Raw genomic sequence first — 22,540 nt, forward strand, 5'->3', positions numbered from 1 at the left:
CCTCTCTTTTAAACCTCAAATCGATAATCTGCTTACGAAGCTGAGGTTGAAGTTAGGGTTTTTCTTCCGCAACAAGTCTTGTTTCTCTTTTGAGGCCAGAAAAAGACTAGTCTCTGCAACCTTTTTACCAGTTCTTGACTATGGTGATCTACTTTACCTAAATGCACCTGGCCATTATTTGCAGAATTTGCGGCTTGATGCCGCCCATCACAGTGCATTGAGATTTGTTGCAAATTGTAAAGCACTAACCCATCACTGTACCCTGTACGTGAGAGTAGGTTGGCCGTCACTGACATTAAGGAGACTTGGCCACTGGTACATGTTCACTTATAAAGCCATGTTAGGCAAACTCCCACCTCACATCTGCTCTCTTATCACACAGAGAGCTATAGGCAGCTATAGTTTGAGGTCCCAGGATATGGTTCTGCTAGAGGCACCAAGAGCACGGACTGACCTTGGGAAGAAAGCCTTCATGTGTGCTGCTCCTTCAATGTGGAACAATCTTCAAAAGGACTAAGCGAATTGGTCCCACTGCCTACTTTTAAAGCTTGCATAGCTGCTATGATAAATGACTCCATTGGTACTTGTCACTGTAGGTGTAGGTGTTATGATGCCTTGACTTGAAATGCCCTATTTTATTTTATATATATATATATATATATATATATATATATATATATATAAAGGTCTACCTTGTAAAAGAGATCTATGATCTCAATGGTACTATCTGGTTAAATGAAAAGGAAAAATAAATAAATAAAAATAAATAAATTGAAGAGGGGCATTGTTCTCACCAAGATAGCACATTTATGATTATTGTTCATGGATTATTTGATTAAAGGTCAAAGTGCACTTGTATGTGTTGGTGTATTACTTTTTACAGCCCTATAACCGCTGGTCACCAGGACCATATCATAAACAAACAGTAACAATGGATGACCTGCTACCTTCAGAATTGGTGTTGTCAGCTACATTTTCAACAGTTTCTGTAGGCCTGCTGTATTACCAAACTCTTTTGAAACTGGATGCGGAGTGTCATGTGGCAGTTCTTTATTATTCTGTATATTTCTCATCATCTCTTTTACATATACTGTAGTATTTACAAAGATACAAAAGCTGGCTTACAATAAATGATGCTAGAATGAATGGTATGGTTTAGAAAAAAACATGACTAGCAGACTAGAGTATTGCACTTACTTATTCACTTATGATATTGCATTATTGTGCTACTACCTCAAGAATGAAGAAAATAAGGTACCTGGTACAGTACATGAGATTATTCATTGATCAACACTGGCTGGGTTTGTACTGTATAGACGAGGAATTATGACTCAGACTTTCCATAACTGGGAGTGCCAGCCTGGCTGGGTTAAGATAAGGGTTTGCCTGCATGATTTTATCAAAAGGCCTTCAGTGTAGGACTTTGTGTTGGCTTCCTTATGGCTTATGTTTGGTGGTGTTTCCCCCCAAAAAGTAATTTTGAACTGTTGATGAAGCAGCAGGGGATGAAACCGTGAAAATGTTAGCCATAACCTACTGGGATGATTCAGGTGGTGATGGTGGAATAAGGGATACCGCCCATTTAAAAGACACGACAAGTACCTTGTCTTCTTCCTCAGAGGGCAGCTGTTTCATGATCATCTGAATCATGATTACTTGGGCCCCCTAGTCCACTGTCCTCATCACCATTAGCATAGAAAAACACCTTTGGAGTTGGAAGAGGCGAATCTTCCTCTTCCCCCCACCCCCCCAGGGACTCATCTTCCTCCTCGTCATCGTCATCGTCGCCGTCCTGCTCCCCGTTGTCCGGAATGATGACAACTTCCTCCTTGGCGTTGGGGTCGATGTCCTCTTTGAACCACACGGACTTGTAGCCCTCCTCCACGCGCCTCTCCTTGGTCAGGATGGGTTTCACCTCCTTCTCGCCGTCGCCTTTGTCTGACCCCTCCAGGCTGCTGTTGTCGGGGAGTAGGGCGTGTAGGGGAGCTGAGGCCTTCGAAACGGCCTCCCCAAGGGGTCCGTTCGCAGCCCTGGCGCCTGGTCCGCTTCCCCGGCCCGCGCCCCCCTCCTCGGGGCCGTTGGAGCCCGTGCTTCCGGTGTCCCCGTCGTTCTGGAAGCCCTCGTTTGTGTACTGCACCCCCTCCTTCAGAGCGCTGGCGCCGCCCACCAGCTGAGGGGGAGAAGCGCACCGGTGGAAAAAACACCATCATGGAGGAAAAGCCAAACCCTGAAGTAACATTCACTGTCATAAATACACCATCCAAAATAACAAACACCCCAGATAGCAAGCGAATGTGTAATGATTCTGGGCCATATATGGGCCGGAACTAAGCCACAAGGGCCAGATCTGGCCTGTATATGGCCCAGATCCGCTTGCTATCTGGGACTACAATGGTCAGACACTCCTATAATGAAACCTACGGTAGACCTATACTATATATCTAAGCGGTTTCAAACAGGAACTCACAGAGCTACTGAAGATGCTGGCCTCCAACAGTTTTCTCCAGTCGGCTTTTCCTTTGTGAATACTGAAGACGAGGAGGCCAATGACAACCATACAGATGACCAGGAGGATGGCCAGACTGGCCCCCAGAGCTGCCATGTCCCCTGGGCTATATCCACCTTCCCCAGGCCCCAGCATTCCCTCTACAAGGGTCAAAGGCCAGGGGTTAAGAGTTTAAGAGCACTGGAATCTGTAACCGACCAAAAACCAATTCACTGTGGGATAGGCCTGCACACGGGGAAGTCTAAAGCACACGGTTAATTGCACACGGGGAAGTCTAAAGCAATCTGTAGTGTGTTCGATCAATAGCTGCTGAAGCAATGATTCATTTCGGGAGTGTAGCTGAGCTGCAAGAAGGCCGAGCGTTTTTGTATGTGTGTGTGTGTGTGTGTGTGTATGTGTGCCCGTGCGTGTGATATGAAGACAAAAAGACAGTGCTAATTAATTATCTAAGGCTCTATTCCTTTGGGACAGGGAGTCCTCTGAGAGAGGGGTACGTCTACCTGTATGAGGACCACTGGTAGTGGCCGGAGAGCTTGTGGAGAGGTTATCTGGAGTGGTAGAGATGGGGCTGGAGGTGGAGGGGTCGGTTAAATGAGTACTGGCACTGGTCATGTCTACGCTGGTGGAAGCTACCTCTGTGGGGGTAGTGGGACCCATGGTTGGGGTGGTAGGGGTCCCTTGGAGAAGAGCAGGATCATCGGTTATCGCCAAGCAAGCAGTCCCCTCCCCATGCCCACAGCGATCAGGAGAGAGGTTAAGCAATGTAAGGCACATAGGCCGGATCAAATCAAATCAAACTTTATTTGTATAGCGCACAGAGGCAACACAATGCGCTTTACAGAGAGCAATGGGAGGGTGGGCATAGGTCCCACCCATACATATTCCAGAGGGAAGCAAAAAACAGTTTCACCAGGGGGCCAGAAAAGTGAGCTGGAAAAATTGTTCCCTGACCTCTCTCAACGTGACGATCGAGCAAGCCCCTGGAAAATGTTAGTCTATTCGCTAAGAACATATACAGAGCAGTAAACATGGGCTAGTTACTTCATAAGAGAGACATGACTAACAGGAGAGTGCACAAATAGTTACAGAGAAGTTGCCTACATGGTAGGCCATTATGTGTTAGCTATCCCTGTAATCTCTCATATGAATATTTGAGTGAATCAAATAACAAAGCACAGTAAGCACTTAGCAGAACAGGCTCATAGAGAATGCCACAAGGCAGAGGTGGGGAAACAGAAAGCAGAGAGCCAAAGGTAAAAAAGGGGTAGGGTTGGCTGGATAGGGACAGCTGACGACTGTAGTGGAATTAAATCTGATCGAAAGTAAAATATTTGCCAAGGTTCGCTCAAAGAGGTTAAATCTGATTTATTGAGGAAACATACGAGCGCAAGGACTTCAGGATAACGCACGTGAGTGGTATCCAACAGAAGTGAAGCAGAAAGGTGTTGCGTGGTCTTATATTCAAGCAATACACAGGTATGATGCTTCCAGGGATGTGATTGGCTAACCCATCTGTCATAATAGAGTGGCGGACATCATCAACAGTGGTCAAGAGTACAGGCATGTGACATGAGAAAGGGCGGTAAATCTTGTAGGGACAATGGAACAAAGAAAAGTTATTCTAGGGCAGACAAAGTCTGAGGTGTGTTGACCTCCTGGAGAGGTCATCCTGTTATAAATAAGGTTAGCACAGCTAGGGGTTTTGCATATGAAAGGTTGAGGGAGGTAGAGTGAAGTTACAATTTATATGACACGACACAGAGTGGGAAGGAGCTAGTCATGGGGAGGCAGGGGGGCTTTCCAGGATGTGCTATGCAGCAAGCATGTGGGTATATAAATGATGTGCCTCTCTCTCTCCCTCCTATCTTCTAACCAGGTCCAGTGGATGCCCCACTGTCACCAGCAGACCACCCTGAGTCCGATAGATACCCCCTGTGGATGTCGTAGCATGTCCGTAGGATGTCTTCTCTCCTATGATGCTTTTTTAGCCTCTCTTACTCTGAAATGTAATTTAATGTAATGTATTGCTTTATAAATGTTTTTAGCCGGTAGACAAACATACTCCTGGAGCTTGCTCGATCGCCTTGTTGAGAGGGGTCAGGGAAGAATTTTTACAGCTCACTTATCTGGCCCCCGGGTGATTACTGTCTTTTTGCTTCCCTCTGGAATATGTAGAGAGTGGGTCGTATGCCAACCTCCCTTGTTCTCTGTAAAGCGCATTGTGTTGCCTCTGGGTATGAAATGCGCTATACAAATAAAGCTTTGATTGATTGATTGATTGATTGATTGATGTTGGCAACCAGCATTAGCTATTATCTATGGCTATGTAAATATATTAGTGAGGTCCCTTACCTGGTGTGACCTCTACCACCAGTGATGCATTACTTGATTCTCCACTAGATGAGTCAACAGCCTTCAACTAAGAAAGAGAAAGAAAAAGGTCAGACAAAGGAACCCTTGGCCTCTCATCTCAACCTCTAGAGTCTGAAAAAGAGCATTCACTTGTAAGGTAACAGTTCCAGGACTCAGGGCTTTGGCCAAGAGGATGAAGCCTTGTGGAGTAGCAAAGAAGTCTGTGGTCCCGAGAACTTCATACTTCACATCTGGATTCACACCCTATAAGAAGAGACACGGATCAGTCAAAGAGTTATGAATTTATTGTGTCCTTGCCTGTAGACGAGTCTGTAAATGCGCATCCTGGATGACACTAAACACTGGGAAACCGTGAAAAACCTACGTCGGCAAAGTCGGCGTCCGTGGCCTGGACACGAAGGGGAACGGTGGAGGCTTTTCCTTCTAGGACCAGGCTGCCCTGACCCGCGTCCTCCGAGACGAAACCCTCGTACTCTGACTTTTCAAACTGCGGCGGGTTCCGAGTCTTATCCACGACCTCAAAGGTGACCGTTGCGGTGGCGTACTGAGCGTTGTTTACTCTCTGCAAAGCCTGAGGAAAACAGCGCAACGAGGAAGAAGGTGAATGTTGATGATGCCCTTGCTTTCTGACGAGCTTTCATTATCCCATCAGGCATTATTGATCTACCTGATATTCTGAGATATTAATAAGACTGGAGAAGAACTTGTAGCAACATGCACCAAGGCCCAGGCCTACTTTATGAGTTAAGGACCTATAGAGGGTTACATGCATGACCTTTGTGAAAATACCAACATGCACACTCTCACACTGTTGTGGTGCTGGGAGTAAATCCCCTTAAAAGTTTCAAATGAAGAATAACGTACTCCCGCACACTTTTCCTCTGCTTTTTAATCAGTCAACGTTTCGGTTCATACCTTCATCAGGACAAATGAAGGTATAAACCGAAACGTTGACTGATTAAAAAGCAGAGAAAAAGTGTGTGCGGGAGTACGTTATTCTTCATTTGAAACATGCATGACCTTTACCTGCCAGTGTTAAAAAGTATTAAATATAAGGACTGCTAATTAGGCATACTGCACATTAGCAGTTGCTCTGTGGTTGGACTAAGAATATAAAACATTCTTCACCAAAACTGTCAGGATCAGTGGCCCAGCTTTATCCACCACCTTTGCCGTGGTGATGTTCCCAGTATCCGCATCAATTACAAATATGCCATCTTCATTTCCTTGAAATTAGAAACAAGATAGAATTGATGTTGAAATAGTTGATATACAGTTGGTGGCTGGTTGATGATAACATGGCAACATGAAATGCATGGTTACCCCTAAGAAATGAGTATGTCATCATCTCGTTTATGCCCACATCTCCATCAATGGCGTACACTGGTCCCGGGTCTAATGTTAACACGCCAGCCTAAAATCAGAACAATTCTATTAAAGGAGTAGAAAAGGGAAAATGCATGGCTAGCCCTGTTTTAAATGAAAAAAGCATTGTCCCATTTTGGTTCACATAATTGGTCATAGTGTTCACCTATTCAACGATGTATGCCAAAAAATTTACAAAATTCTACTTTTGTTGTAATCTTATATCAAAGTATGTAATTTCTTACTTCGAAAACGGTAGGTCACGTGCAATGACGACAACAGGTACCTTAGATTTTAGGCCAATAATCTCACGACATCCACCCATCAATCAACACTATCCTTCTATCGAATCTGTCTAAAGTTCTTAAAACCCGTCCACCTGTCAATGTTCCAATCAAATTCCTCTAAACATATGTCCCACCCTCATAGCCTGTTTGCGTCGGAAATACGTCAAACTACGGAAGTTAGATGATCTCAAACGTCCGTTTCAGTGCGACTTTAAGGTTACTTATGATCATATACAATGGTTCCGATCAAAACGTTGACAAAGCTAGCATTTTCGAGAAAGTTGATAATTGCTCTCCCACCGTTTTGCTCATACAATGGATGTGGATGGGCATCTTGAAAAATCATTCAAAAACATGTTAAACTCTCGATTTCAAAGATTTCAACATGTTTTGGAATGATTTTTCAAGATGCCCATCCACATCCATTGTATGACCAAAACGGTGGTAGAGCAATTATCAACTTTCTCGAAAATGCTAGCTTTGTCAACGTTTTGATCTGAACCATTGTATATGATCATAAGTAACCTTAAAACAGGGCTAAACATGCGTTTTCCCTTTACTACTCCTTTAACAACCCACTTTCCACAACACATTACCAGTGAACAAAGGCAATGGTGATTGTGCTAGTTAGTACGTGTTCGGGCTTTTTAGATATATAGATTACAGGTATTAGAATACATGCCCCAAGGTTGTTGTTTCCTTAACTGAGATAGCAATTAAGTAAAATAAATCAATGGGTATTTCACCTTCTAAAATAACTGAAAATATTGCAGACAGTGCCATTAGAAACAATAGGATGTATGATTAGGTGAAGCAGTTTGGTGTGTTTGGAGGAGAGGGATCGCACCGCTTGCTCTGTAAGGTTGACCTGGCCTGTGTAGTGTGGGCTGAGGCAGATTTTGGCTGTGCCAACATTGGTGGGCGTACAAGGCTGGAACCATGGTGGGCGGTTGTCGATGTCAACAATGCTGACTACAATGGTGGCGGTGGCCGTGAAGGAGGGTTCACCTACTGGTGCGTCGATGGCAGTGTCCTAAAACCACAAAACACACAGTGACACTACTTTGACACTCATGTATTCAACAAAATACACTTTGAACCTCATAAACCTAGAAAACTATACAAACCTATTAAACTATAGACACAATTTCAACCAACACATTCATGCATTGCACTGTCCTGTCCTGCATGCTGCCCTATGTTGTCTACAACAGCGTATGTCTTAACCCTAGTCACATTCCTAGTATGTGTGAACCATATACTGTACATGGCAATAAACAGATGTTGAGTCTTGAAATCTAATCGTACTATACCAATTTACAAAGCACAAACATAATCACTTTGAATGACTATTCAGTTTCTGGGAAATCTCTTCATAAAAAGCCGAGGAGAAACAACACTCACCTGAGCAAATAATGTAAGTGTGACAGTTTTCACTGTGTCATAATCAAGAACCTTCTGTACAAGAATGTTGGGGGTGGTCGGTCCTTGCAGTTGAAAACCCTCCTGTGAAGAATTTTGGGAAAAAACATTTCAGATAACACTGACCTAGAGAGAAATAGCAAATCACAATGAATTGGTTATTTTGCTTACTGTATCTGGAGACAATGTGTAGTAGAGTCGATCATTCTTGTCCGCATCAGTAGCAGAAATCGCACCTATAGATTTGCCTATAAGTGACAGCTTTTTTTTTTTTTAAAGAAACAAGTACATATTACTGTCACTGTCTGAGTTCAAGATGGAGTAGTTTTGTGGTTTCAAATGGAAAAAGGCACAACTATGATACACTCACCTCATCCACATTCAATGCATAATGAGTTGGAGAAAACACCGGATGATTATCATTTACATCCAATATAACTATGACCAGGACCACAGGGAGCTGAAATGAAGAGAATACATCATATTGGCCTTGTTGATATATAACTACCCCATCTCTGGCTCTCTATGCATGCAAATGAATTATTTTTGAAGGGAGAGATAGATCAATGCAAATGTTACAAAAGGTAAAAGCAATGATTCACGATCATCTATTACTATTCTAAGCAAAAATCTATATTTCAAAGCGTTATATACAGCACTTACAACCATGTCTCCTTGTGTGCATTGGATTCCAATAACATGAGTTTGGGCAGTCTACAAAACAAAACACATGCATCAAGGGGTCATCTGTATTATAACACACAACTGCCTGCATTATAAAACCGCATTAAGTACAGTATGTGTTTAGTAAGAGAGATCTACAGTGTCTGTCTGGGCTCTACCATATTCTTCTTGACAGTGCATAATGTCTTGTACAAAGATATGGACAAATTTCCATTCTACTTCCTGTCCCTATTGAAGAAATAAGGCCTTCAATTGTGAGTCAGGCCTAACCAGCCGACTGACAGTGATATAGAAGGTGATTAATCACACCCTAGTCTGGCAAGATCTTTCTATAATCACACGTTTGGTGTCTACAGTAGGTGCAGTGTCCACGGTTATCTCGACAACCGGCCGATGTACAAGGATGACATGCGGCGGATGTTCCTCAACACCCCTGAACGAGTAGTGTCGTGTCTGAGGTTGTTTGGATCAGCAGTTCTCGACGGGTGCTGTCCGGTAAAAAGTAGTTCTGTGCAGCTGGATATGCTCCTATGCAGTGCCGTGAGGGGCAGATTTCTATAGTTTATCAAACATATTATGTTCGCTAGGTAACGTTGTTATTTTGACCTTCCTTAAAGGTAATAATTATAATACAAAAACTAGGATTTTTGGTTAGGATTTTAAATATCCTGTAGTGTGAGCCCGGCATAAGAGAGGCTGCACATGCACCCAAATTCAAATCACAACTGACACTCTGAACATTCCATCAATTGTTTGCATGGGAAAGCATGACCAGCTTCAGACCGCTCCAGTGCAATCTAGTGCTTATTCTGTGTCCATCTCTGGTCGTGGGCTTGCCTTTTCTGAGCTGTATGGACATATACTGGAGGTGGCCGTATGCATTTCTCTCTCCTGTGAACTATCACCATAGCAACTACAGCACAGCAGCACAGCTCTACAGCACCAAAGCACAGAACACACAGAATTCACTGACTCAATCGCCAAATGTTTCAATGGGGAGCGCAGTTGCCGAATCGTCATACAGCAAAAACTGTGAGTCACGCAGCTTAGATACTTACATTGAACGAATCAGCACAGTTGTGTGAACATTTTGATATATAATATGTGTGAGTGTTCAAAACTGTAGGTGTGCCAGCAGTTTACAAAATGTGTGAATATTTTCAAAGAAACAGCTGCCACCACTCTAAAAGCAAAGTTTCTGAACATTCCAAAAGCAGTTTCAAGCAGTTTCAATGGGACAAAAAATTGTTTTAAAAGTTAAATTACTAAAAAACTATTTAAAAAAAATAATCAAAAATCTGAATGTATCCCTGAAACAGCTAAACATCATGAACATTTTAAAGTTTGAAAGAAGTTTCTAGCACAAAGTAAGTAGTTAAGCGGCAAAAAACTGGGGAGAACTATAATAAGAAAGAAAGAAATAGTGGGAATATCACAAGTTGGGCTAGCTGTTACAAGCTAGCCCACCTAATAATATGTTTGATATACATTACAGTGTTTCCCCTATGATGGCATTGGCAGCGAAGGAGGCAGCAGAGTTTGCTGTATGGATCACGGATTTAATCACTGAATAGACTAGTGCACAGTGGCCGTCGGCCCATTGTGGTTCATTAGTTCGTTCGTGCAATCGTTCGCTCACTCTTGTTTGTTTGTTCATTCGTTCGTTCATTCATTTGTTAATTTGTTCGTCCTGGTTCGTTCATCCAGTCCCGGTCTTGGGAGGGACTGGACCGAAGAGCATCTGTTTTGCATGTTTTTCGTATTGGGTTCTTTGGTAGGAAACTCTAGCGAATGTGGGGAAAACATGCAAACTCTGCACAGAAAGAGAGACCTTCTTGCTGCCAGGTACTACGCCACCATGCCATACGTGAGCGATTTAGGGGTTCAAAGTCTTGCTCAAGGACACTTCGGCACAATGCCGACTTTGCGATCCCCAGCCGGCCGCTCTACGCTCTGGCTTTACTGTGATTCCCGAAGAGGCAGCTGCTTTGACTGCAGTAGCCTAATATTTCTCAGGGGCGAACTTGTTGGTATTTTTAAATGTGGAAAAATGCCAAACTCTGCCAAACTCAATCAAATAAATCATACTAGTACATGTATTGTTAACACATCATTGTTTGATTTGAGGTGTCGTTATTGAGTGTCAAATGCTGAATGTAGAAATGATTGTGGCTGCCAAGTAATGCATCCCCTACTAAAATATATGCAGATTAAACCATTTGGTTCATAGAGAAATAAGGTTGCAATGTGGATAAGATATAGCTAGATAGCTGTTTTTTACAGATAGCTGTGTACCAACTCATCTCATGTTGGTTCAGTGAAGTAAGCGAGATGCATGCAAAATGCATAATGCCCCTTGGTTTCTTGCCACACGCGCGGAACTACTTTCTACTGCGGAACTACTTTCTATTGCGGAACTACTTTCTACTGCGGAACTACTTTCTACTGGACCCGAGAGAACTGCTGATCTAAACAACTTCACAGGTACAGTAACAGTAACTCTGAGGGCCTAGGAATACACCCACCTCATGTTCCCAGCTAGCAATCATTTGTTCTAAGAATGTTCTAAGAATGTGAAAACATTAGCAGAACGTGTTGGGAATGTTCCCCAATGTTGTGGGAACATTCCCTGCTAGCTGGGTTTACTTCATACACTGGCCGTTGTCAAGATAATCATGGACATCAAAGACTCCAAGGTCGAGACACCATGTCATCCATTTCTGTCATTAGATAGATAGATAGATAGATAGATAGATAGATAGATAGATAGATAGATAGATAGATAGATAGATAGATAGATAGACAGATAGATAGATAGACAGATAGACAGATAGATAGATAGATAGATAGATAGATAGAACATGCAGGTACCGTGCTTTGTTCCTATTTTATATCTAGTAATTACCATCCAAAACAAATCAGGGCATCTGGGCAGTAAAATAAAAGGTTACCTTGAAATTACAAGAATAACAGTAATAACAGAAACTCCAACAACAGTTAGAAAGCCATGCATTTGAACTATGCAGATACAAGGGCAAAATACCACCCATTACCTACCTCATAGTCCAGAACTTGGATTGCTGTCAGGTTATTGCCAATTAGATTAAAACTGTTGTCAATCGGGGGCATGAAACTGAGAGTCACACCTGGTAATGTGTCGATTGTAGTAACAACAGCACCAACTGGATTGTTCTCGTGAAATTCAACACTTGAATCACTAGTACATACTGTGATAGGGACAGAAAAAGAGTGCGTGTTAACTTTGGATTTAAGCATAGTGTAATGGATTGAAATGTACTGTATGAGAATCAACACCTGTACAGTTCGCCGACCACAAAGCTGTGCCAAAATTCAAAAATCCAGAAATACTGGTACAGTGTACTTACTCTGTTGAGCACGGGTGGATTTGTGAAGCCAGAACACAAACAGGAGGCTAAACACAGTCCTCAAAGAAATGTGTCTCTGCTCCATGTCCATCTGTCAGATCAATGCTGACCGAAAATAGAAATATTGATAAAATAGCAGCACTTTGTATTAAGAGGGTCTAACAACTGTCTTCCCTGATGAGGAGGAAGAACTGAATTCACTCCCAACCTTTGTGAGAAGGGCTTATCTATAATTTTATGGCCTGAAGATGGACTTTCCTCCCCTCCTCCATAAAGCAACATGCATCTGTTGCTGAGAAGTCCTACAGTAATGCTACTCTCACGTTCCATTTGAAAACACATTTTGGACAGCAGACCTTTTATACCAAACTTGAATTTTCAGTGGTTAGAATATTTCATCATCATCATCAATGGAATTATATTATATTAACCATGACCATGACAAATTATGGCAGGGAAATAACGGTTTTCATTATTTCTCCTTTTATCACCTATAAAACCTGGTCACCAGTCCTGAGGTAGCCTATATAGTGAAAACAGGAACATGTTGAGACATTTGGTCAGTGGCCATAAACTTCACAAATGTATTGTACTATAATGACAGAAATGGGCAGATGAGGGACTGTGGCGAACCGGAGTGAGATTCACCGCCAAGCAGCTAGAGGGCGCTGTGCCGGCCAGTGCAGCCACCACGTCACACATCATCAGTAACACACGGAAAAAGAACTTGCAACTGGGCCAAGCCATGGAGGTATAATATAACTGGAGACGGCATTGAAAATGGCTGCCTATTAATTTCAATGAAAGTTGCTCACCGGCGCATGAAGCCATTTGACGTAGTGGCCAAAGCTCGGTATTGCAAGTCACGTGACGGCATGCGGCCCAAGACCCTTATTTCCCATGGTTTGTGGATTATGATAGATAGGGCTAGAAAAGGAAAACAAAATTGTTCTCGGTATCATTCAGCATCAGAGACCAATCTAATCAATATAAACTTTTAATTCAATGGGGTTTTGTTTGTTTTTGAAGCCACCAATACCTGTATCGAGCCATTTGAAACATGTGCTGTGCACGAGCCTCGGGGACGCTGGTCGCGCGTTCGTGAGTCCTGCGAACTCGGCGGAAAACCCGTCACCATAGGAAGACCCGCCCTACTCTGCCTCTGATTGGATAGAAAGTCATATGTAATGACGTCGGCTAACATTTGCTATGCTTTTAGCAATGAAGCTGCTATGATCATGCTAATCATAGATATGAACGTATGTCTATGATGCAAATGATCATGACATGTGGTTACTTTAGGACATCGTTGGAAAAGATCTAGAGGGTAAGTGGGTCAATGTTGAATAACTTAGCTAACATTATCTAATGTTACATTTCTTTATATTAACATCAACTATATTGATAGGCTAGGGAGCTATGCTAACGGTAGCTAATGCTAACGGCTTAGGGTTAACGTTAGTTAATGCTAACGTTACGTTCGGAGGTCTCAGATGTATTTCAATTTTAACATAATGTTGAGCATGATCAATGTGACATTGTTCATACATTGATTACAGTCTGTAATCTTGTCTGGCATTATTTAGCTATAGTGGGCTGATGCTACTATAGCATTTGCCACATTATACATCAAATTAATCAAGCATAGTTAGTGTTATTACCTGAAGGCATTATTACCATTCATGTAAGCATGCCATGTATATGCCATGCCTGGAAATCAAATTAATAGTGTAATTCCTCCCCATCATAGCTCATTGTACACTGATATAATCATTCTCCTTGCCTTTGCTAATACTCATCTCTTTTATCAAACTGATGATGTCACTAAATCCCACTGTGATTGCTTTTTCAGTCAGTGAACAGGAAGCAGAGCAACCCCTCTCTGTTCGATCACCTGATAGAAGAACCTCCTAGGTGAGACCACACTACAGTACGTTGCTCCAGTAAACATATGAAGACCCAGCCGTATTTAAGCTGTCTTGTCTAATTTGAGCTGTCTTATGAAGTCCCTGTTTTTCACATACTCCCCCCAACCCCCCCCCCCACCTACAGATGTGTAGTGCTCTGATCTACAGTCCCCCAAGTACAGGCAAGACCCCAGTGGCGCGGGTGCAGACTAACGAGTGTAGGCAGGGAAACACAAAGGTGTCTATAAGGAAAGGAGCTGACTGCCTTAGAAAGTGGGTTGGTGAATCAGAACACATAATCAGCTCTGCCTTCTCTTTGACCAGGTTAGCCAATGGGGCAACTGTGGCGGTTGGGGGAGGGGGGTATAATTATTGGACAGGACACCTGACCATCATCCTCAGTGTTGACTGAGAGCTTGTGATGGCTGTTTGTTGGTCTTTCCCCAGGTCAACCTAATGAGACCCTCCATCTTCTTCCACAAGATAGACCGGCTGGCCCCAGTACGCTCCAGCAGACGGGACCAGATACACAGGTGAGGCCTGTCTGTCACGGAGCCACCGCCTCGCTCCGCCTCTGGTGTAACTCGGTTCTTCAGCTTGGCTGCGTACTTGATTGATGTTGCACATGGGCGATTGGTACTAAACTAACCTTGCGTTGCATTTGTCTTTCTCTCTCTGGCTCTATCGTGTCCACTCTGCTGGCGCTGATGGATGGGTTGGACAGTCAAGGGGAGCCAGTGGTCCAGTTCCTGTTCATGCTTGGTTGTTGCCTACTCACCTTCCCATCTCCTGCATCACCTGCCACCTGTCTCCACTCTGCCCAGCTGCACCTCATCCCTCATTACTCTTAGCATTAATAACAGTCAATTTCCCTTGGTTCTCTGTAAGATCATCCAGTCATCTACCAAGTCTGCTCAGCTCTTCTGTCTGCCATATTTTAAGTTGTTTATTGAAATTGAGTTAAAGTAGTTTGTATGGGTCAAGCATCCTCCAGTTTGTATGACTCAAGATCTGTTTACTGCCATGTATATGGTTCACACATACTAGAAATTTGACTAGGGTTAAGGCATACACTGGTGACATGTTTTTAATTGTTTTGTGATCACTGTCTTTGTGATATTTTCTGATGACCAAGCCTTTGATCTAAGCAGAGCCTTAGCACATTATGGAGGAACCATGTCCCTTTCTTTTACCGAACCCTGAGAGCAAGACCTGTGAATGTCCTGAACAGTGTGGTGGCCAAATTTGTTGGGAATTTGGGTGGAAATAGTGTTGAACATCATTGCATAGTTTGACTGCCATTTCATACCAACATTAAGAGAAAGTGGAGAAGTAGGCTATACCTAGAAAATACTATAGGTGTGCAATTTGTTTGTACAGTCTGGTAGTTAAATGGTTAAAAATGGGCAAGCAATAACATTGGAGGGAAATGTATACTGACACTGATGATTGTTTCAGAAATGGTCTGAGACAAAAAAATGAAATGTTATACATCAGTATTGTGAAACACTGAACATATTTTAATGACTGACAAGGAGAGAGGAAACAGTCCAAGTTAATCAATAATAACTAGGCTCACTATGAACAGTGTGTATTATTGGCTCTGTTCTGACATCAGTGCACAGTTCATTCCACCACTGTGAGGCCAGGACAGAAAAGAGCCATGGCCGTTACAATCTGCCATAGGGGGGCTTGGAGCAAATGGGGAACCAATCACCTCAAGGCAGCAGAGCTTGACCACAGCCTGGAGGTCGGAGGGAGCTGTTCATTTGCCCTGTAGGCTTGCACCACAGTCCTAAACTGGATGGGACAGCGCAGGGAGCCAGTGCAGAGAACGGAGTAGGGAAGTTTTGTGGAAGAGCATGGGGCCGTTGAACACCAGGTCAGCAGCAGCTTTCTCCAGGAGTCTGATGGCCAACGCTGCATGATGGCAGCAAGTAGGGAGTTGCAGGAGTCCAGGCGGGAGATGACAACAGCCTGGATGAGCACTAGCGACGAATCACAGCCAGATTTCTTTCCTAGCACAAAGTTTGATAAAAGAGATGAGTATTAGCAAAGGCAAGGAGAATGATTCTATCAGTGTACAATGAGCTATGATGGGGAAGAATTACACTATTAATTTGATTTCCAGGCATGGCATATACATGGCATGCTTACTTGCAATGGTAATAATGCCTTCAGGTAATAACACTAACTATGCTTTATTAATTTGATGTATAATGTGGCAAATGCTATAGTAGCATCAGCCCACTATAGCTAAATAATGCCAGACAAGATTACAGACTGTAATCAATGTATGAACAATGTCACATTGATCATGCTCAACATTATGTTAAAATTGAAATACATCTGAGACCTCCGAACGTAACGTTAGCATTAACTAATGTTAACCCTAAGCCGTTAGCATTAGCTACCGTTAGCATAGCTCCCTAGCCTATCAATATAGTTGATGTTAATATAAAAAAATGTAACATTAGATAATGTTAGCTAAGTTATTCAACATTGACCCACTTACCCTCTAGATCTTTTCCAACGATGTCCTAAAGTAACCACATGTCATGATCATTTGCATCATAGACATACGTTCATATATGATTAGCATGATCATAGCAGCTTCATTGCTAAAAGCATAGCAAATGTTAGCCGACGTCATTACATATGACTTTCTATCCAATCAGAGGTAGAGTAGGGCGGGTCTTCCTATGGTGACGGGTTTTCCGCCGAGTTCGCAGGACTCACGAACGCGCGACCAGCGTCCCCGAGGCTCGTGCACAGCACATGTTTCAAATGGCTCAATACAGGTATTGGTGGCTTCAAAAACAAACAAAACCCCATTGAATTAAAAGTTTATATTGATTAGATTGGTCTCTGATGCTGAATGATACCGAGAACAATTTTGTTTTCCTTTTCTAGCCCTATCTATCATAATCCACAAACCATGGGAAATAAGGGTCTTGGGCCGCATGCCGTCACGTGACTTGCAATACCGAGCTTGGCCTGAAAGCCCATGGTGGCTTCAATGCGCCAAGCTGATCCTGGGGGCTTGGGCCAAGCCCCCAGGATTCGAAATCTAAAGTGAAGGCCTATTGAACCGCGCCATCAATTTGGCTATGTCCGGTGACTTTTGTACTTGCGCAGTTGAGCTTTTCTGTCCGACGCGCGTCCACGAAAAAGTTCACGTTTATGTGAAATGTAGACGCACGTTCCCGGCTCTCTCGGCTCTCCCCGCTTTGATTTAGCAATGAAAACCGGCTTGCATATTAACCTGTTTTTGTCAAATATATCCATTGGAGAAATTATTTTTTCATCCAGGCATCTTAGTTTTAACAGGTTAAATATAACTGAACATGTTTTGTTTGCTAGTAGATGGTATTCATTCCGTTCGCGATAACGTTATTGCAGCCAGGCTAAATTCCTCCAGGGAGCCAGTGACCGGCGAGTTGAAGAGCTTCACTCCCCGCCAGCAGGAGCTTTGGCCGCTGCTACCGCATCTCGGATAACCCGCTGAGTTCGTGGCTGCTATTTCACATTCGCCCTTGATCAATCCCAATACCGATCCATGGTAATAATGAATCAATCGTTCAGATCAGATCGGCAGTGCTGCATGCATGTTACAACATCATTGTTAGCTTTATTAACATAACCATAGCCTACATTTATCTCTCTAACGTTAGGCTATCCATCTTACACCAGTCGGCCATTCGATAGCTAGAAGCGGTCAATGCCAACGTTGACTGAAAACACCCAAACATGTCATTTATCCACTTTGGGAAATGACCTTTTTTTAAGAAACATCTTGCGGTCCCTTGAAGCAACAATCCGGAGTGGGTGAAGTTGCTTTGGCCTACACCTCCTCTGGATTGCAACTTCAACTGACAAAGCATTATTTTTTAATAAGAACAGCTCAAATAAATCAGTGTGTTATTTTTATGTGATGATGAACATACTGCTGTTGCTCTTTTTTTTGTTAGTTTAAGTACATTTTTGTACCAAGACATATTTGTTGCCATCACATTGTTCATTAATTTCACTGTTCTTCCTCATCCCTTTCCCACCCCCTCCTCCTCTCCCTCTTCTCATCCTCCCCAGCCAAACCACTCAGTGGGTCTGTTCTGTGCTCTCATTTTACATATTGTGGATGTAGCTGTCCCAGTGTATGACACACATGTGCTCCATGGCCATGCGTCCCACATTATTGTTTTTTTTTTTAATTATATTTTTATTATCATCTGTTTTATTATTATAAATAAATACTTTAAAACTACCACTGAAGCTGTCTGTGCAAATTAGAGTGTGCCTCCTCTTATCCTCACAGCTCAAGCCATTTTTAGGAGACCAGTTCACACCTCAACCAGACCTGCTGCTGTTTTGGACCTGCTTTAAGCCCTTTTTTTGTGGTGTCTGTTTTCTGTGTGCACTGTCAAGTAAGCCAACCCACCTTCAATGCAGTGTAGCCTCCACACTTGAATGGTTACAGCAGTCTTGTCGTCTACAAGCAACAGTCTCTGGCTTTGCATGGCAATTTATGTAGTATCATCCGAGTTCTACAAATGCTGTACTTTTTTTGTACTGTAAGTAACCCCTCAATTATTCAATTTTACTGGGGAGCAGTGACCATAGCCTACTTGCCAACCCTCCTGACTTCCGCGGGAGATTCATACATTTGAACTAGGTTGTGTAGTAGATAGGCTACAATAAATTAGGACAGATGCACATTTACTGAACAGGACAGACAAAAGTCGGACATTAAAAACAATTGCTCCATACACACACACATACACACATATATATATATATATATATATATATATATATATATATATATAATGTTTCACATTTTAGTTTTAATGCTTTTAATGTCTAAATTGTAATGCTTTTAATGCCCCCCCCCCCCCCCCCGCAATTTGGTTTGGAAATGCTCCCTATTTCTGAGGTCCCAAGGTTGGTGAGTATGGCAAGCTATAAGCTATTAATACATCCATGATGGCAAGCCAGCAACGCAGACACAAGTTCAAGTACCACAAATCCAAATACCACAGGTCTCTCTCTTCCTCTCTCTTTCTCCCTAGGCTACCAGAGCCCATTTAGTAAGCCTAGTGTACAACAAAGCCTCAAAAACAGATACCCTATACATTTTGACACTTTTATTAAACTATTACAACAAACAAAAAAGAAAATATCAGGTTTTTGTCAGTCTCCTCCTATTGGCCAGTCTGCACCTCCTCAGTCCCCTCCATGCTGCCCCAGTTTACCTGGAGGACTGGCCCTAATGAATTCCTCGCAGAAGGCAGAACATTGCTGCTCCTAGGAACGTAACTCCCACAGCAAGGAATATTTTAGCCGAGGTCTTAGCTGAGAAGTCCCAGAACCCGCCGGTCTTCTTCTGTGCACCGCTGTCCAAAGTGCTGACCCTTGTCGGTGTTTCAATCATGGGGATGACCAGGGCTACTCTCATCTTCTGCTGGGCGTTGGTGTTCTTTGTCGCAAAGGTCTTGGCTAACAGGTCCCAGACCCAGAACATGCTGGTCTCCATCTGCTGGGCCTCGGGCGTCTCTGTCCCCGTTTGAAGACCAGCAAAGCGGCCGTCGTCATGGTCCAGTAAGTGGCAGTCGTGGGTGATGAAGACGCGGTCCGTTCTAGTGGGCGGAGAGGCAGCCCACTGGTCAGGCACAGTGAGAGACATCAGGGTGTCTCTGAAGGCCTTGATGTCCGAAGGATCGATCTTGGCCGCAGCCACCAAGAGAGCAACTCCAATGAGAAGCTTTAAATGCCAAAAAGCCATCAGGAAAGTCTGAAATGTTAACAGGAAATTAATGGTGAATGCACTCCAGGAGGAGACGGAATGTGTGATGGATCTTTACTTATTTGCTGTCTTTTATATGGCTATGATTGTTCTATGATGTCATAGATGAAAGCTGTGGAATCATCATTGAATGATCATCAGCATTAATTGTGCGTGTGTTCTATTAATACATCCATGGCTATGAAGCACAGCTTAAGCAGCTGCATTGGTTTCCACGGTGACGTGTCTCCTGAGGCGTGACTTGACCAATCAGGGGTCTCATTTATCATTGAGGTACGCCTTTTTTTACACGGTCTTTTCCGAGATTTCTGGCGTACGCACTTTTCCGCCCCAACAACGCGATCTATCAACCAAAAAGGGCGTATATTTAGTCGCCCTTTTACCAAGCCCCCAGGATTCGAAATCTAAAGTGAAGTTATCGACTAACGTTAACGACGTTGGCCGCTTCTAGCTATCGAATGGCCGACTGGTGTAAGATGGATAGCCTAACGTTAGAGAGATAAATGTAGGCTATGGTTATGTTAATAAAGCTAACAATGATGTTGTAACATGCATGCAGCACTGCCGATCTGATCTGAACGATTGATTCATTATTACCATGGATCGGTATTGGGATTGATCAAGGGCGAATGTGAAATAGCAGCCACGAACTCAGCGGGTTATCCGAGATGCGGTAGCAGCGGCCAAAGCTCCTGCTGGCGGGGAGTGAAGCTCTTCAACTCGCCGGTCACTGGCTCCCTGTAGGAATTTAGCCTGGCTGCAATAACGTTATCGCGAACGGAATGAATACCATCTAATAGCAAACAAAACATGTTCAGTTATATTTAACCTGTTAAAACTAAGATGCCTGGATGAAAAAATAATTTCTCCAATGGATATATTTGACAAAAACAGGTTAATATGCAAGCCGGTTTTCATTGCTAAATCAAAGCGGGGAGAGCCGAGAGAGCCGGGAACGTGCGTCTACATTTCACATAAACGTGAACTTTTTTGTGGACGCGCGTCGGACAGAAAAGCTCAACTGCGCAAGTACAAAAGTCACCGGAAGACCAGAAAAGCACAACTGCGCAAGTACAAAAGTCATCGGAAATAGTCAAATGACTACAAGTTTGCCAAGATGGCGCGGTTCAATAGGGCTTCATTGTTGATAGCGGTCAGTGAATGGAGTGACTGTATCCAGTTCTATTAATACATCCATGAACTGGGCTTACAATGCTACCAGCTACTGTAGCTACCTACAGATAGCCTAGCATTAGCATTCTAGCTTACTGTAGGAATAAAGAAAGGTCAAAATACCTAACGAACAGAATATATGTTTGATATAGCCTACTGCACATTACAGGATGGCAGTGGAGGTGATGTACGTGCGTGAAATCATGTACAGCTGTTGCATGAAATTGGTTGTCTTCCCATCGATCTAGCAGTCAGTAAAATCGACCAAATGTCAAGAGGTGGATGTCATTGTATTCCTCTCTGCCTACACAATCTAGCTATCTGCTGTTGAGCAGTTTGGAGTTCGATTACTGGTGTTAAGCACAGAGAATAGCCGCCCATTGACCGACATTCAGTTGGTACAATACATTTCCACATTCATTCTCTATGGCAGCCATTTCGATATCCATATCTTGGGTTCTGGGAGGATATAATGGAAAGAGGGATGCAACTGTGCAAGGGCGTAGGTTTGTGTATGGACGGTCGGGACATGTCCCTACCAACATTTTGGGAGGCCCAAATTGTCCCTACCAACTTTTAAGCAACCTTGTTCGCATTATCTTTGGAATGCAGTTATATTAGATAATTAAGATGGCCTTCCCATAGTTTGGAAGGACAGAATTGGCCATACCATTTTAAGTGAGTTAGTTTGCATTATGTTCGGAGTTACATTAGACCGTTAACCTACCCCTTTCCTCCACCGAGAATGTGCCATCCCAGTATTTTTTTTCAAACTCACATTTGATTGGCTCATTTGGCTGAGATAGATTGTTGCATTTTCGCTGGATCTGAAGACCAACAGCCTACAGACAGACGCTGACAGCAAGCCATACTGTACAGTTGTGATTCTGACAGCGTTTAGGTACAACCACCACAATGTCGCCTCCCCCTCCGAAGAGGATGAGGGATATCAGGAGCTTTTGCTCCGCAACTGTAAGTAACGTTAGCGTTAGCTAGGTTAGCTCCCTCCTAAGCACTTATTGTATTGTTTTGTATTGTATTGCACTGTACTTTAGATTGCTATTCTTGCACTTTGCCTTCAGCACTAGATTATGCTCTTAGTCACTTGCTTTAGAAAGAAGATGCACTTGTGAGTTCTGGCAAGTAGTAGTACATTGGCTTTTCATACATTAAATACAATTATTGTCAGTCGCTTTGGATAAAAGCGTCTGCTAAATGACTGACTGTAATGTAGCTAGTTACTGGTAAACTAAGTAGCTAACGTTAGGCATTAGCCACATGAAAACCAGCTAGGTTGGTGCTAGCTAACGTTACCTAAACTAACATCACTTGTCTTTCCATTGTGGGAAATTATCAACTGGTGATATAAACTGGCTAGCTAGCGAACTGTTAAGATGGCTTCTATCATCCTGTAACATTAGGATAGCAGCAGCCATTACATTATTATACATTAGCTGCCGACCAGAGATTTAATTGAATGGGACATCATGGCGTCCTCACAACTAACGACCGTTAGTGTCAGCATAATAGCCGATGGGCTATTAGCTAGCTATAGTTTTGTCAAACCCAGTCTGTGCTAGACGTGATGCTAATTTTCGCCATATTACATTTCCATTAACTTATGCAAAAAAACG

At 43.1% G+C, this 22,540-nt stretch overlaps 1 protein-coding gene across 1 annotated transcript; it reads right to left on the minus strand.

Annotated features, from left to right (window-relative positions):
* Positions 1-1,615: 1,615 nt before the first annotated feature.
* Positions 1,616-19,451, minus strand: cdhr5b (cadherin-related family member 5b; the record flags this gene model as incomplete). The annotated part of the gene is made up of 11 exons (XM_084451335.1): positions 1,616-2,170; positions 2,468-2,646; positions 3,007-3,183; positions 4,859-4,925; positions 5,009-5,122; positions 5,244-5,450; positions 6,008-6,105; positions 6,203-6,293; positions 7,379-7,564; positions 7,936-8,037; positions 19,341-19,451. The coding sequence occupies 11 exons, from the start codon at positions 19,449-19,451 to the stop codon at positions 1,616-1,618; spliced, it is 1,887 nt and encodes a 628-aa protein (XP_084307461.1).
* Between the last annotated feature and the right edge of the window lie 3,089 nt (positions 19,452-22,540).

The sequence above is a fragment of the Borostomias antarcticus genome (genome assembly GCF_949987555.1).
Source record: "Borostomias antarcticus genome assembly, chromosome: 16".
NCBI lineage: Eukaryota > Metazoa > Chordata > Actinopteri > Stomiiformes > Stomiidae > Borostomias > Borostomias antarcticus.